The sequence below is a fragment of the Pseudophryne corroboree genome, chromosome 5 (assembly GCF_028390025.1).
Source record: "Pseudophryne corroboree isolate aPseCor3 chromosome 5, aPseCor3.hap2, whole genome shotgun sequence".
Classification (NCBI taxonomy): domain Eukaryota; kingdom Metazoa; phylum Chordata; class Amphibia; order Anura; family Myobatrachidae; genus Pseudophryne; species Pseudophryne corroboree.
Genome location: NC_086448.1, coordinates 212,733,517 through 212,751,009, shown reverse-complemented (window position 1 = coordinate 212,751,009; position 17,493 = coordinate 212,733,517). Strand labels below are relative to the sequence as shown.

General features: G+C 47.7%; 1 protein-coding gene across 19 annotated transcripts in view; it reads right to left on the bottom strand.

Moving 5' to 3' along the window:
• CCDC7 (coiled-coil domain containing 7) overlaps nucleotides 1-17,493 on the bottom strand; it is a 502,159-nt gene that overhangs the window by 313,188 nt on the left and 171,478 nt on the right. For 18 of the 19 annotated variants that reach the window (XM_063922082.1, XM_063922092.1, XM_063922099.1 and 15 more), the window contains exons 12-13: nucleotides 17,369-17,475; nucleotides 2,589-2,649 (exon numbers count right to left, since the gene is read on the bottom strand). The exons of the other annotated variant lie outside the window; for it this stretch is intronic. In XM_063922082.1, coding sequence (XP_063778152.1) covers nucleotides 2,589-2,649; nucleotides 17,369-17,475 — 168 coding nt within the window. The remainder of the gene's footprint in view (nucleotides 1-2,588; nucleotides 2,650-17,368; nucleotides 17,476-17,493) is intronic. 19 annotated transcript variants of the gene reach the window in all.

Genomic DNA, 17,493 nt, shown 5'->3' with positions numbered 1-17,493 from the left:
GGTTATGGTGAGGCTGTGGTAAGGGCTAGTGTTACATGAAAAGTGCATTCAAAATTGTATTGTTGACATGCCAACATTCCAGCAATGTCAACATTTGATTACGCAATGGGAAATTATTGTTAGGTTGAACAGGAAGTGTCCGGCTGATCAGCGTGACCTCCAACCATAAGCTCACCAGAGCACTATCGGTACAGTCTGTCTCCCCTATCAGCGCTAACATGCTACTTGTAGAGCGTGACTGCCCTATCAGCGCTAATATGCGGTTTCATAATAAGTGTGCTATGTGTATGAGCTTTCCTTCATCTCCCTGCATGTAAGTGTGTGGTACCCTGGAAAATGGTGTGTGTGTCAAGTCCACAGCAGCAGCAGAGAAGGGCGCTGTCACAGCAGGAGTTAAGCGGGGACCCTGGTCCGATCACGTGGGCTGATTGTGAAAAGCTGACTGGGTATGGCAGCCTGGAGAGAAAGGAGCCTTGTGGGAAGTAGAAGGTGGAGCAGAGTGGAGACAGGAGGTGCTGAATGCATTCCGTGCGAGGAGTAGAGTGGGAGCTGAGAACGAGTGTCAGCCGCTGGATGCTGGGCGGTGAGAGCAGCAATGCATAATGTAAGCATTGGGGTGCTGCCAGAGAGCCAAGTGCCGGGTGAACGAGTGTTGAGACGCTGCAGCCGGAGAGCAGACACCGCCAGGCCTAGTGAAAGGCGCGGACACAGCGACCATCTCTTAACAGTGAAGAACCGTTGAAAACTAGTCCAGCAAGTGAAATCCTCCGTTCTAAGGGTCTGAGTGAGTACATTGGAAACTGAGTGACCAAAGCCCCGGTCCAGTTTGATATCTAGCTTAAGTAATCATTGTCAGTTTTTGGAGGGCGCAGACAGCATAGCACCATATTCCACAAGCTAAACAATGCAAAGAGGTTATGAAGAAAACCCTTTCCCCCACACTATGAGATATCAAAGACTGAGTTTATTACAAGTTCAAGGCAGACTTTTATTCTGGATAGACTGAGTTATAGCCATGGAATACATATGATATCACAGCAGACTGGATGTGGGCTGTCACTATACCGACAGCAGCATTATGTCTGTTGGAATCCCGGCAGTGAGGCGGCGAGTCCCCTTGCGTGCTCGCTGCGCTCGTCCCGCTACAGGCACAGTTATATTTCCACTCGGTTGCTGGCATACACCGCAGAAACAAGTGGGTATAACCCGCATTTGACGGGATTCTGACTGCTGGTATTCACCGGCTGTCGGGATTCCAGCGTCTGTCTCCTGAACGCCAGGGTCCCAATAGATGGGATATTAACTGCATCCCATTTTTACAAGTATAAGTAAAGCCTTGTAACAGAGAGAGACAGACTTTGGGGGTAATTCCAAGTTGATCGCAGCAGGAAATTTTTTAGCAGTTGGGCAAATCCATGTGCACTGCAGGAGGGGCAGATATAACTGTGCCTGTAGCGGGTCGAGCGCAGAGAGAGAGAGAGAGAGAGAGAGAGAGTTAGATTTAGGTGGATTATTTTGTTTCTGTGCAGGGTAAATACTGGCTGCTTTATTTTTACACTGCAAATTAGATTGCAGATTGAACACACCCCACCCAAATCTATCTCTCTCTGCACATGTTATATGTTATACTCTCTCTGCACACTCCCCTGCAGTGCACATGGTTTTGCCCAATTGCTAAAAAAAAATCCTGCTGCGATCAACTTGGAATTACCCCCATGGTTTTGCCCAACTGCTAACAAAGTTCCTGCTGCGATCAACTCAGAATTACCCGCTTTGTTCAACCAAAAGACCCTCATTGTTAAATTAGTTAAATTTGTCAAAATACACTACCATCCCTTCTCTAGCTACACCCTCTTTGGATAGAACTGAGAACATTTGTCCCTATCACAGCTCAGGATTTTGTACTATGTGGGGATAATGCTGTTTTTAACTGTTCAATATTTCTAATGGGATCAGTATGGGATCCTGACAGGCAGTCAATCCCTTTCTAATACTAGATATACATCTAACAGACATCTTATTGAATTTATTATACAAATCTGCTAAATAACAAGCTCAAGACTATCAATATTCTATAGAAGGTTAATAGCTTACAGCAGTGTACTATTTTAAGCAGAATTGGAGGCTATATATAGATATATATTGGCAGCTAATTATAATAACTGCAGAATATTGCGGTACATTCCATCACATGGAATATGAATAAAAGTCCAACCTCTTCCTTGTCATATTGCTCAGTTGTACTGTTTTTACTGCATAAATAATTTGCAGTTTATTGGCAGAATTCTGGAGTGAAACATGGGACAGAATGCTGGAGTGACGGGGCTGAAGTGGCAAGGGGCAGGAGGCTGCAGTGATAAGGGCAAGAGGCTGAAGTGACAGGGGGCAAGAGGCTGGAGTGGCAGGTGTCTGGAATGACACAGAGGACAGGAGGCTGGAATGACACTGGTCAGGAGGTTACAGTGACAGGTGGCAAAATTCTGGCGTAACACAGGGTACAGGAGGCTGAAGTGACAGAGCAAGGCTTAATTTGAGTTAAGCTGTATTATGCTACAAAATAAAATTGCGCATTAAGCTTAATTTATTACCTCTAGTTCCATAGTTTTATGACTTTCTATTTGTTCCAGAACTTTAACTTCTATTTGTGATCTGAAATGAAAAATAGATCATGAATACTGTCACCTGGCTGCCAACAATGAGGAACACAATCTGTTCAATAACACTTTCTTTATTAAGTGCTCACATATTATGCAGCACTTTAAAGAGAATATTTAATCACTCAAATCAGTCTCTGCTCCAGTAGAGCTTACAACATATGTGGTAGAGTCAGCATGTTGCAGTTGACCCATGCCTACTCAGAATAATGCAGATGCAGTCGCACCGGCGCCATGTTTTTAATCACAAGCAATTGCAGCCGGCGTCAGATACATGCCCACAAAACGGCCATGACAAGCCTGCGTTTTTCCAACCCCCCACCCACAAACGCCACGTTTACACTCACAGAAGGTCACTTCTTGTCAATCACTCTGCAATCGCATTCCACTGAGCCTGCGATCGCATGTGTGTTCGCGAAGTGGCTTTCATGCACGAGCAGTGCATTCATTGCATATGCGCAGTCTTCCGATAATTGACAGATTCGTGTTTTTGGAATATAGCGATCCAAGCTGAACGAGAGCCAATATGCGCTATGCGCTATACACTCACTTTAACACACACATTAGGGTTAATTTTGTCAGACCAGTTAACCTGCCAGTATGTTTTTTGGATTGTAGGTCAGAGTGCCCAAAGGATCCCATGCAGCACTGGCAGTACATACAAACTGTACACAGTTAAGGCCCTGGTAGGAATCAAACCCATGACCCTGCTACTGTATTACCACACTGACCTACTTACTTACTTACTTACAGTACTTACTTACTTGTCTTATGTTTGAACACATGGAGGTTTTTGATCAACTACCTCCTAAGAGGAGAAGGGGATGAAAGTTAATATTATATTGGGCCTAATTCAGACCTGATTGCAGCAGCAAAATGTTTCTCTAATGGGAAAAACCATGTGCAGTGCAGGTGGCGCACATATAACATGTGCAGAGAAAGTTATAGGCCCTCAAAGATATGAACGATCTCGTTCATTATTGAACGAGATAACGTTCATATCTTTGAGTGTGGAGTCACCAGCGATGAACGAAGCGTGGCCCCGCGCTCGTTCATCGCTGGTGCCCCGTCGGCTGTCATGCAGGCCAATATGGACGATCTCATCCATATTTGCCTGCACTTCAGAGGAGCCGGGTGACGGAGCGAGTGAAGAAACTTCACTCCCCCCGTCACTGCCCCCCCTGCAGCCGGGTCACCCGTCGGCCGTATCCGCCGGTCAGCTCGGCGGCGGATCTTTATATGTGTAGGGCCCTTTAGATTTGGGTGGGGTGTGTTTAAACTGAAATCTAAATTGTAGTGTAAAAATAAAGCAGCTAGTATTTACTCTGCACAGAAACAATATAACCCACCCAAATCTAACTCTCCCTGCACATGTTATATCTGCACCATCTGCAGTGCAACATGGTTTTGCCCATTAGAGATAGATTTTGCTTTTGCGATCAGGTCTGAATTAGGCCCTTGATATTATACAGATGAATTACTTTTGAGACTGATTGTCACGATCCGGGTAACTGGACGCCGTTATTTACCTTTCAGGTGCCTCCTGATGCTGGCTCAGCGTTCCAGGGCCGGGTCTCAGCTGCGCTGTTGATGTTCTCACTCCACATCTCCTCCATGTTGTCCCGCAGCGCGGTCACAGCGGCCTCATGTGGTTAAACTTGCCAAATCCCAGAATGGCGTCTCCAGCCCTCCGCGGTCTCCGCCGCCTTTCCTGTGCTTCTAGTGTACAAATGGTTGAGTATGGCGTCTCCTGCCCGCTGCGGCCTCCGACATCATCCCTGTGTTTCCAGTGTGCAAATGGTCAAGTATGGCGTCTCCTGCCCTCCCCGGCCTCCGCCGCCATTACTGCCTACTGGGCGCAGCCATGTTGGTTCCAGTCACATGCCATTATTTCCACCAATCCGCTGCGCTGCTGGATTCTGCATAATTGCTCAGCCAATGCCTGCCTACCAGCAGGAATAAATAGGATTTTAATACCTACCGGTATATCCTTTTCTCTTAGTCCGTAGAGGATGCTGGGGACACTTCAAGAACCATGGGGTATAGACGGGATCCACAGGAGACGTGGGCACTTTAAGACTTTAAAAGGGGTGTGAACTGGCTCCTCCCTTTATGCCCCTCCTCCAGACTCCAGTTATAGGAACTGTGCCCAGGGAGACGGACATTTCGAGGAAAAAGGATTTATTTTGATTTAAACTAAGGTGAGATACATACCAGCTCACACCTCAAGCATGCCGTACAACATGGCACTTTACCCAACGCATGTAACGGCATGAATAACGACAGCAACAGGCTGACTATAAACGCAACACAACACGTGTGTAACCATTACCAATGACTGCAGATACAGTACGCACTGGGACGGGCGCCCAGCATCCTCTACGGACTAAGAGAAAAGGATTTACCGGTAGGTATTAAAATCCTATTTTCTCCTACGTCCTAGAGGATGCTGGAGACACTTCAAGAACCATGGGGTTTATACCAACGCTCAAGAACGGGCGGGAGAGTGCGGATGACTCTGCAGCACCGATTGACCAAACAAGAGGTCCTCCTTAGCCAGGGTATCAAACTTGTAAAACTTTGCAAAAGTGTTTGAACCCGACCAAGTAGCTGCTCGGCAAAGCTGTAATGCCGAGACCCCCCTGGCAGCCGCCCAGGATGAGCCCACCTTTCTGGTAGAATGGGCCTTTACCGCTTTCGGTAACGGCAATCCAGCCGTAGAATGAGCTTGCTGAATCGTATTACAGATCCAGCGTGCAATAGTCTGCTTGGAAGCAGGAGCCCCAATCTTGTTGGGATCATACAGGACAAACAGAGCCTCCGTTTTCCTTATCTGAGCCGTTCTGGCTACATAAATTTTCAAAGCTCTGACCACATCTAGAGACTTCGATTCCGCTAAGGCGTCAGTAGCCACTGGCACCACAATAGGTTGGTTCATGTGAAACGATGACACCACTTTCGGCCGAAATTGCTGACGAGTTCTCAACTCTGCTCTATCTTCTTTGAAGATCAAATAGGGGCTCTTGTGAGACAAAGCTGCTAATTCAGACACCCGCCTTGCAGAGGCCAAGGCCCGCAGCATGATCACTTTCCAAGTGACGAATTTCAACTCTACCTTACGTAAAGGTTCAAACCAATGAGATTGCAGGAACTGCAACACCACGTTAAGATCCCATGGTGCCACCGGGGGCACAAAGGGAGGTTGGATGTGCAGCACGCCTTTCACGAAAGTCTGAACTTCTGGAAGGGAAGCCAATTCTTTTTGAAAGAAAATTGACAAGGCCGAAATTTGTACTTTAATTGAGCCTAATTTTAAGCCCGCATCCACACCTGCTTGCAGAAAATGGAGAAAACGGCCCAGCTGAAATTCTTCCGTAGGAGCCTTCTTGGATTCGCACCAAGACACATATTTTCTCCAAATACGGTGATAATGTTTCGCCATACTTCTTTTCTAGCCTGAAGAAGTGTGGGAATGACTTCACTGGGAATACCTTTTCGGGCTAGGATCCGGCGTTCAACCTCCAAGCCGTCAAACGAAGCCGCAGTAAGTACACGCACGGCCACTGCTGTAACAGATCCTCTCATAGAGGAAGAGGTCAGGGATCTCCTACGAGCAATTCCTGAAGATCTTGATACCAGGCCCTCCTTGGCCAGAATGGAACAATGAGGATTGCATGAACCCTTGTTCTTCTTATGATCTTTATCACCTTTGGAATGAGTGGAATCGGAGGGAACACATATACCAACTGAAACACCCACGGTGTCAGTAGGGCGTCCACCACTATTGCTTGAGGGTCCCTCAACCTGGAACAATATCTCGGAAGTTTCTTGTTGAGGCGAGACGCCATCATGTCTATTTGAGGAATTCCCCAACGACTTGTCACTTCTGCAAAGACCTCTTGATGAAGACCCTATTCTCCTGGATGGAGATCGTGTCTGCTGAGGAAGTCTACTTTCCAGTTGTCCACACCTGGAATGAAGACCGCTGACAGAGCGCTTACATGCCTTTCCGCCCAGCGGACAACTTTTGTGGCCTCTGACATTGCCGCTCTGCTCTTCGTTCCGCCCTCGCGGTTTATGTACGCCACTGCTGTTATGTTGTCCGACTGAATCAGGACGGGCAGATCGCGAAGATGTTCCGCTTGTAGAAGGCTGTTGTAAATGGCCCTTAATTCCAGAATGTATATGTGCAGACAAGCTTCCTGGCTTGACCATTTTCCATGGAAATTTTCCCCCTGTGTGACTGCACCCCAGGCTCGGAGACTCGCATCTGTGGTCACCAGGATCCAGTCCTGGATCCCGAACCTGCGTCCCTCTAGGAGGCGAGAGCTGTGCAGCCACCACAGGAGTGAGATTCTGGTCTTGGAAGACAGGATTATCTGTCGGTGCATGTGCAGATGGGACCCGGACCACTTGTCCAACAGGTCCCGCTGAAACACTCTGGCATGGAATCTGCCAAACTGAATGGCCTCGTAGGCCGCCACCATCTTCCCCAGCAACCGAGTGCATTGATAAATCGACACTCTTGCTGGTTTCAGAATCTGTTTGACCAGGTTCTGAATTTCTAGAGCCTTTTCCACTGGAAGAAAAACTCTAATTCCGTGTCCAGAATGATACCCAAGAACGACAGACGTGTCGTCGGAACCAACTGCGATTTTGGCAAGTTTAGGAGCCAACCATGTTGTTGCAGAATTGTCAGGGAGAGCGTAATGTTCTGCAGTAATTGTTCCTTGGACCTCGCTTTTATCATTAGATTGTCCAAGTACGGGATAATTGTGACTCCTTGCTTGCGCAGGAGAATCATAATTTGTGCCATTACTTTGGTGAAAATTCTCGGAGCCGTGGCCAGACCAAACGGCAACGTCTGAAACTGATAATGGCAATCCTGCACTGCAAACCTCAGGTAAGCCTGATGTGGAGGAAAAATGGGAACATGCAAATAGGCATCCTTTATGTCTACCGACACCATAAAATCCCCCTCCTCCAGACTGGATATCAGTGCCCGGAGCGATTCCATCTTGAATTTGAATTCCGTAGGTAGAAATTGAGGGATTTGAGGTTCAGGATCGGTCTGACTGAGCCGTCTGGCTTCGGGACCACGAACAGGCTCGAATAGAAGCCTTCTCCCTGTTGCGACAAAGGAACCCTGACAATGACTTGATTTTGACACAATTTCCGGATTGCTTCGCATACCACCTCCCTGTCCGGAGGAGAAGCTGGTATGGCCGATTTGAAAAATCGGTGAGGGGGAACGTCTTGAAACTCTAGCTTGTACCCCTGGGACACTATTTCCAAAACCCATGGGTCTAGGGCTGAACGAGCCCAGAACTGACTGAAGAGTTTGAGACGTGCCCCCACCGGTGCGGACTCCCGCAGAGGAGCCCCAGCGTCATGCGGTGGATTTGGCAGAAGCTGGAGAGGACTTCTGCTCTTGGGAACTTGCCAAAGCCGGTGACTTCTTTCCCTTTCCTCTTCCTCTAGAAGCAAGGAAGGAAGACCCTCGCCCTTTTTTGAATTTATTGGGCCGAAAGGACTGCATCTGATAGTGGTGCGTTTTCTTTTGTTGTGCAGGAACATAAGGTAAAAAGTAGTGATGAGCGCCTGAAATTTTTCGGGTTTTGTGTTTTGGTTTTGGGTTCGGTTCCGCGGCCGTGTTTTGGATTCGACCGCGTTTTGGCAAAACCTCACCGAATTTTTTTTGTCGGATTCGGGTGTGTTTTGGATTCGGGTGTTTTTTTCAAAAAACCCTAAAAAACAGCTTAAATCATAGAATTTGGGGGTCATTTTGATCCCATATTATTATTAACCTCAAAAACCATAATTTCCACTCATTTTCAGTCTATTCTGAATACCTCACACCTCACAATATTATTTTTAGTCCTAAAATTTGCACCGAGGTCGCTGGATGACTAAGCTAAGCGACCCTAGTGGCCGACACAAACACCTGGCCCATCTAGGAGTGGCACTGCAGTGTCACGCAGGATGTCCCTTCCAAAAAACCCTCCCCAAACAGCACATGACGCAAAGAAAAAAAGAGGCGCAATGAGGTAGCTGTGTGAGTAAGATTAGCGACCCTAGTGGCCGACACAAACACCGGGCCCATTTAGGAGTGGCACTGCAGTGTCACGCAGGATGTCCCTTCCAAAAAACCCTCCCCAAACAGCACATGACGCAAAGAAAAAAAGAGGCGCAATGAGGTAGCTGTGTGAGTAAGATTAGCGACCCTAGTGGCCGACACAAACACCGGGCCCATCTAGGAGTGGCACTGCAGTGTCACGTAGGATGTCCCTTCCAAAAAACCCTCCCCAAACAGCACATGACGCAAAGAAAAAAAGAGGCGCAATGAGGTAGCTGTGTGAGTAAGATTAGCGACCCTAGTGGCCGACACAAACACCGGGCCCATCTAGGAGTGGCACTGCAGTGTCACGCAGGATGTCCCTTCCAAAAAACCCTCCCCAAACAGCACATGACGCAAAGAAAAAAAGAGGCGCAATGAGGTAGCTGTGTGAGTAAGATTAGCGACCGTAGTGGCCGACACAAACACCGGGCCCATTTAGGAGTGGCACTGCAGTGTCACGCAGGATGTCCCTTCCAAAAAACCCTCCCCAAACAGCACATGACGCAAAGAAAAAAAGAGGCGCAATGAGGTAGCTGTGTGAGTAAGATTAGCGACCCTAGTGGCCGACACAAACACCGGGCCCATTTAGGAGTGGCACTGCAGTGTCACGCAGGATGTCCCTTCCAAAAAACCCTCCCCAAACAGCACATGACGCAAAGAAAAAGAAAAGAAAAAAGAGGTGCAAGATGGAATTGTCCTTGGGCCCTCCCACCCACCCTTATGTTGTATAAACAAAACAGGACATGCACACTTTAACCAACCCATCATTTCAGTGACAGGGTCTGCCACACGACTGTGACTGATATGACGGGTTGGTTTGGACCCCCCCCAAAAAAGAAGCAATTAATCTCTCCTTGCACAAACTGGCTCTACAGAGGCAAGATGTCCACCTCATCATCATCCTCCGATATATCACCGTGTACATCCCCCTCCTCACAGATTATCAATTCGTCCCCACTGGAATCCACCATCTCAGCTCCCTGTGTACTTTGTGGAGGCAATTGCTGCTGGTCAATGTCTCCGCGGAGGAATTGATTATAATTCATTTTAATGAACATCATCTTCTCCACATTTTCTGGATGTAACCTCGTACGCCGATTGCTGACAAGGTGAGCGGCGGCACTAAACACTCTTTCGGAGTACACACTTGTGGGAGGGCAACTTAGGTAGAATAAAGCCAGTTTGTGCAAGGGCCTCCAAATTGCCTCTTTTTCCTGCCAGTATAAGTATGGACTGTGTGATGTGCCTACTTGGATGCGGTCACTCATATAATCCTCCACCATTCTTTCAATGGGGAGAGAATCATATGCAGTGACAGTAGACGACATGTCCGTAATCGTTGTCAGGTCCTTCAGTCCGGACCAGATGTCAGCATCAGCAGTCGCTCCAGACTGCCCTGCATCACCGCCAGCGGGTGGGCTCGGAATTCTGAGCCTTTTCCTCGCACCCCCAGTTGCGGGAGAATGTGAAGGAGGAGATGTTGACAGGTCGCGTTCCGCTTGACTTGACAATTTTCTCACCAGCAGGTCTTTCAACCCCAGCAGACTTGTGTCTGCCGGAAAGAGAGATCCAAGGTAGGCTTTAAATCTAGGATCGAGCATGGTGGCCAAAATGTAGTGCTCTGATTTCAACAGATTGACCACCCGTGAATCCTTGTTAAGCGAATTAAGGGCTCCATCCACAAGTCCCACATGCCTAGCGGAATCGCTCCGTGTTAGCTCCTCCTTCAATGTCTCCAGCTTCTTCTGCAAAAGCCTGATGAGGGGAATGACCTGACTCAGGCTGGCAGTGTCTGAACTGACTTCACGTGTGGCAATTTCAAAGGGCAGCAGAACCTTGCACAACGTTGAAATCATTCTCCACTGCGCTTGAGACAGGTGCATTCCACCTCCTATATCGTGCTCAATTGTATAGGCTTGAATGGCCTTTTGCTGCTCCTCCAACCTCTGAAGCATATAGAGGGTTGAATTCCACCTCGTTACCACTTCTTGCTTCAGATGATGGCAGGGCAGGTTCAGTAGTTTTTGGTGGTGCTCCAGTCTTCTGTACGTGGTGCCTGTACGCCGAAAGTGTCCCGCAATTCTTCTGGCCACCGACAGCATCTCTTGCACGCCCCTGTCGTTTTTTAAATAATTCTGCACCACCAAATTCAAGGTATGTGCAAAACATGGGACGTGCTGGAATTTGCCCATATTTAATGCACACACAATATTGCTGGCGTTGTCCGATGCCACAAATCCACAGGAGAGTCCAATTGGGGTAAGCCATTCCGCGATGATCTTCCTCAGTTGCCGTAAGAGGTTTTCAGCTGTGTGCGTATTCTGGAAAGCGGTGATACAAAGCGTAGCCTGCCTAGGAAAGAGTTGGCGTTTGCGAGATGCTGCTACTGGTGCCGCCGCTGCTGTTCTTGCGGCGGGAGTCCATACATCTACCCAGTGGGCTGTCACAGTCATATAGTCCTGACCCTGCCCTGCTCCACTTGTCCACATGTCCGTGGTTAAGTGGACATTGGGTACAGCTGCATTTTTTAGGACACTGGTGACTCTTTTTCTGAGGTCTGTGTACATTTTCGGTATCGCCTGCCTAGAGAAATGGAACCTAGATGGTATTTGGTACCGGGGACACAGTACCTCCAACAAGTCTCTAGTTGGCTCTGCAGTAATGATGGATACCGGAACCACGTTTCTCACCACCCAGGATGCCAAGGCCTCAGTTATCCGCTTTGCAGTAGGATGACTGCTGTGATATTTCATCTTCCTCGCAAAGGACTGTTGGACAGTCAATTGCTTGGTGGAAGTAGTAAAAGTGGTCTTCCGACTTCCCCTCTGGGATGACCATCGACTCCCAGCAGCAACAACAGCAGCGCCAGCAGCAGTAGGCGTTACACGCAAGGATGCATCGGAGGAATCCCAGGCAGGAGAGGAATCATCAGAATTGCCAGTGACATGGCCTGCAGGACTATTGGCATTCCTGGGGAAGGAGGAAATTGACACTGAGGGAGTTGGTGGGGTGGTTTGCGTGAGCTTGGTTACAAGAGGAAGGGATTTACTGGTCAGTGGACTGCTTCCGCTGTCACCCAAAGTTTTTGAACTTGTCACTGACTTATTATGAATGCGCTGCAGGTGACGTATAAGGGAGGATGTTCCGAGGTGGTTAACGTCCTTACCCCTACTTATTACAGCTTGACAAAGGGAACACACGGCTTGACACCTGTTGTCCGCATTTCTGTTGAAATACCTCCACACCGAAGAGCTGATTTTTTTGGTATTTTCACCAGGCATGTCAACGGCCATATTCCTCCCACGGACAACAGGTGTCTCCCCGGGTGCCTGACTTAAACAAACCACCTCACCATCAGAATCCTCCTGGTCAATTTCCTCCCCAGCGCCAGCAACACCCATATCTTCCTCATCCTGGTGTACTTCAACACTGACATCTTCAATCTGACTATCAGGAACTGGACTGCAGGTGCTCCTTCCAGCACTTGCAGGGGGCGTGCAAATGGTGGAAGGCGCATGCTCTTCACGTCCAGTGTTGGGAAGGTCAGGCATCGCAACCGACACAATTGGACTCTCCTTGTGGATTTGGGATTTCGAAGAACGCACAGTTCTTTGCGGTGCTACTGCTTTTGCCAGCTTGAGTCTTTTCATTTTCCTAGCGAGAGGCTGAGTGCTTCCATCCTCATGTGAAGCTGAACCACTAGCCATGAACATAGGCCAGGGCCTCAGCCGTTCCTTGCCACTCCGTGTGGTAAATGGCATATTGGCAAGTTTACGCTTCTCCTCCGACAATTTTATTTTAGGTTTTGGAGTCCTTTTTTTACTGATATTTGGTGTTTTGGATTTGACATGCTCTGTACTATGACATTGGGCATCGGCCTTGGCAGACGACGTTGCTGGCATTTCATCGTCTCGGCCATGACTAGTGGCAGCAGCTTCAGCACGAGGTGGAAGTGGATCTTGATCTTTCCCTAATTTTGGAACCTCAACATTTTTGTTCTCCATATTTTAATAGGCACAACTAAAAGGCACCTCAGGTAAACAATGGAGATGGATGGATACTAGTATACAATTATGGACGGACTGCCGAGTGCCGACACAGAGGTAGCTACAGCCGTGGACTACCGTACTGTACTGTGTCTGCTGCTAATATAGACTGGTTGATAAAGAGATGTAGTAGTATGTATGTATAAAGAAGAAAGAAAAAAAAACCACGGGTAGGTGGTATACAATTATGGACGGACTGCCGAGTGCCGACACAGAGGTAGCTACAGCCGTGAACTACCGTACTGTACTGTGTCTGCTGCTAATATAGACTGGTTGATAAAGAGATGTAGTAGTATGTATGTATAAAGAAGAAAGAAAAAAAAACCACGGGTAGGTGGTATACAATTATGGACGGACTGCCGAGTGCCGACACAGAGGTAGCTACAGCCGTGGACTACCGTACTGTACTGTGTCTGCTGCTAATATAGACTGGTTGATAAAGAGATGTAGTAGTATGTATGTATAAAGAAGAAAGAAAAAAAAACCACGGGTAGGTGGTATACAATTATGGACGGACTGCCGAGTGCCGACACAGAGGTAGCTACAGCCGTGGACTACCGTACTGTACTGTGTCTGCTGCTAATATAGACTGGTTGATAAAGAGATGTAGTAGTATGTATGTATAAAGAAGAAAGAAAAAAAAACCACGGGTAGGTGGTATACAATTATGGACGGACTGCCGAGTGCCGACACAGAGGTAGCTACAGCCGTGAACTACCGTACTGTACTGTGTCTGCTGCTAATATAGACTGGTTGATAAAGAGATGTAGTAGTATGTATGTATAAAGAAGAAAGAAAAAAAAAACACGGGTAGGTGGTATACAATTATGGACGGACTGCCGAGTGCCGACACAGAGGTAGCTACAGCCGTGGACTACCGTACTGTACTGTGTCTGCTGCTAATATAGACTGGTTGATAAAGAGATGTAGTAGTATGTATGTATAAAGAAGAAAGAAAAAAAAACCTCGGGTAGGTGGTATACAATTATGGACGGACTGCCGAGTGCCGACACAGAGGTAGCTACAGCCGTGAACTACCGTACTGTACTGTGTCTGCTGCTAATATAGACTGGTTGATAAAGAGATGTAGTAGTATGTATGTATAAAGAAGAAAGAAAAAAAAACCACGGGTAGGTGGTATACAATTATGGATGGACTGCCGAGTGCCGACACAGAGGTAGCTACAGCCGTGAACTACCGTACTGTGTCTGCTGCGACTGGATGATAAATAATGATAAAAAAAATATATATATATCACTACTGCAGCCGGACAGGTATATATTATATAATGACGGACCTGCTGGACACTGTCTGTCAGCAGAATGAGTTTTTTATAGAATAAAAAAAAAAACACCACACAAGTGAAGTCACACGACGAGTGTTTAACTTTTTCAGGCAATCACAATATAGTATACTACTAACTATACTGGTGGTCAGTGTGGTCAGGTCACTGGTCAGTCACACTGGCAGTGGCACTCCTGCAGCAAAAGTGTGCACTGTTTAATTTTAATATAATATGTACTCCTGGCTCCTGCTATAACCTATAACTGGCACTGCAGTGCTCCCCAGTCTCCCCCACAATTATAAGCTGTGTGAGCTGAGCACAGTCAGATATATATACATAGATGATGCAGCACACTGGGCTGAGCAGTGCACACAGATATGGTATGTGACTGAGTCACTGTGTGTATCGTTTTTTTCAGGCAGAGAACGGATATATTAAATAAAACAAAACTGCACTGTCTGGTGGTCACTGTGGTCAGTCACTAGTAAACTCTGCACTCTCTACACTTCTACAGTACTCCTAAGCTCCAGTAAATCAGGTCAATCTCTCTCTCTCTCTTCTAATCTAAATGGAGAGGACGCCAGCCACGTCCTCTCCCTATCAATCTCAATGCACGTGTGAAAATGGCGGCGACGCGCGGCTCCTTATATAGAATCCGAGTCTCGCGAGAATCCGACAGCGTCATGATGACGTTCGGGCGCGCTCGGGTTAACCGAGCAAGGCGGGAGGATCCGAGTCTGCTCGGACCCGTGAAAAAAACCATGAAGTTCGGGCGGGTTCGGATTCAGAGAAACCGAACCCGCTCATCTCTAGTAAAAAGGATGACTTACCCGCAGTAGCCGTAGATACCAGGTCAGCGAGGCAGTCACCAAACAAGACACCACCTTTATACGGCAGAGACTCCATCGCCTTCTTAGAGTCAGCATCAGCATTCCATTGATGAATCCACAATGCTCTCCTAGCTGAGACTGCCATGGAATTGAACGCTTTTGTGACCCCGAGGGGGTCTGAACTTGTGACAACACATCCTTCACAGATTTTTTCCATGCCTGGCTGAGACTCAGATTTATCTAATCTCTTATTTAACAAAGCCACATTCGCATTCAAAGCATTCAAAACATTTACCCAATCAGGAGTCGGCGGTGCCGACAGGGTCACTCCCACAGCCGTTTCTTTCCCTAATCCAGTCTCCTTCTGGGAAGAGCACTCAGCCTCAGACATGCCGACACACGTGTACCGACACCCACAAACACACTGGGCATATAGGGGACAGACCCACAGTAAAGCCTGTCAGAGAAACACAGAGGGAGTTTGCCAGCTCACAACCCAGCGCTTATACCGGTTCTGAAATCCCTTATATAAAGCCTCAGACCCGTTAGCGCTTTTATAATTACATATACAGCACCAAAATAACTGTGCCCCCCCCCCCTGTTTTGCACCCTGTTACTTGTACAGAAGTGTAGAGGAAGGACCAGCGTCTCTGCAGCTCTGTGAAGAGAAAATGGCACTGATGAGAGCTGTGAGGGCTAAGCCCCGCCCGCTTAATGGCGCACTTCAGCCCCGCTATTTTTTTTAAATATTTATACTGGCGGGGGTTCGGATTTAGTGCCTAGGCACTTAAAAACCACATTGCCAGTCCATATTGAGGATTTTTTATGCTGCCCAGGGTGCCCCCACCCCCCGCGCCCTGCACCCTGTAGTGCAGTCTGTGTGTGGGAGCATGGAGCGCAGCGCGGTCGCTGTGCAATACCTCAAAGCCGTCACTGAAGTCTTCAGATCTTCTTCTACTCTCTTCTGACTTCTGGCTCTGTAAGGGGGGTGACGGCGGGCTCTGGGAACGAGCATTTAGGCGTACCTAGCGTTCAGACCCTCAGGAGCTAATGGTTTCCTGTAGCCAAAGAAGCAGAGCCTTGAAACTCACAGAAGTAGGTCTGCTTCTATCCCCTAAGTCCCACGAAGCAGGGAGACTGTTGCCAGCAATTCTCCCTGAAAATAATAAACCTAACAAAAGTCTTTTTCAGAGAAACTCAAGAGAGCTCCTCAGAGTGCATCCAGTCTCACTGGGCACAGAATCTAACTGGAGTCTGGAGGAGGGGCATAGAGGGAGGAGCCAGTTCACACCCCGTTTAAAGTCTTAAAGTGCCCATGTCTCCTGCGGATCCCGTCTATACCCCATGGTTCTTGAAGTGTCCCCAGCATCCTCTAGGACGTAGGAGAAAATATCCTGTTCCTGAACCAGGAAATTATCAGTTCTTTGCTTGTCAAACCCAGTGTTACCAGTCTCTCCTCCTTGTGGTTGTTTTATCTGCTTCAGATATTCCAGCTCCTGTCTCCAACTCCACTAGAGACCCGTATCAGTTGCGGTGCAGCCTGACTCCGCAGTGCTCTGTCATTGCATCCTGTGACTGGTTGATTGCAAACACCGGCTTCCAACATCCGGCTTCCAGCGGTGTCCTGTTTCCAGTACCATCGGTGCTCCGCCATCGATTTCCAAAATACCATCGGTGCTCCGCCATCGATCTCCAATAACCATTGATCTCTAGCTACATTGGTGCTTCTGCACTTTTACACAGTTCATCATCTGGTCCGGTTCCACCCGGCATATCCGGCAGTTCATTTGTGCTCAACAGTACTACCAGCTTCCAGTGGAACATCTGCTGGTCAGTTCCTCCTCTCATTCTATTACTCAGCGGATGGGTGCTGGTTAAGGACATACCAACTCCTGGTCTCCTAAGACTGTTTCCTGATATTACCGCACCCAGAGGCATCCTCTCCACTGCTGCATTACTAGGAACTGTGTATTGTTTCTATTTCATTTCCATACCTGAATATTGCAACTGCCGATGTACCATCAGAACTGTGCTTAAATAAAACCCATAAACTATACTCCTGTTTTCGTGGTCACGCCTTCGGGCATTGGTACTGCAAGTCCCTCTGCATGTCTAAGAGTCCTATACTACCTCCTAGGTTTAAGTATACCTCAGCCCCTACAACTGAGGCTTCCTCTAGTCAGCACCAGCCCTCAGTTGTGACACTGATCCAGTGATTCAAGCACTAACTATCTGGTTTGCAGGCAGTGTGCTTTGCACATTAGCCACCAGTCAGCCCAAAATGTGCATAGTCATTGATGACTAGTTACTGGATTAGTAACAGATACATAAAAGAACTTGGCAGTGAAGAAACTAAATGGAATTATGTCAATTATTCTGCCAGTGTAACTCGGAGATCAACAAGGCACATTATAGGAACAGATATGAGTACTTACTTTTGTTGTGGGACATCAGGTGTCACAGCTGATAGTACTGGCAATGTAACCATATCTAATCTGTATTCACAATCCAATACAGGGGTTTCTGCAGAACTTTTATTCGCCTACATGATGACAATATA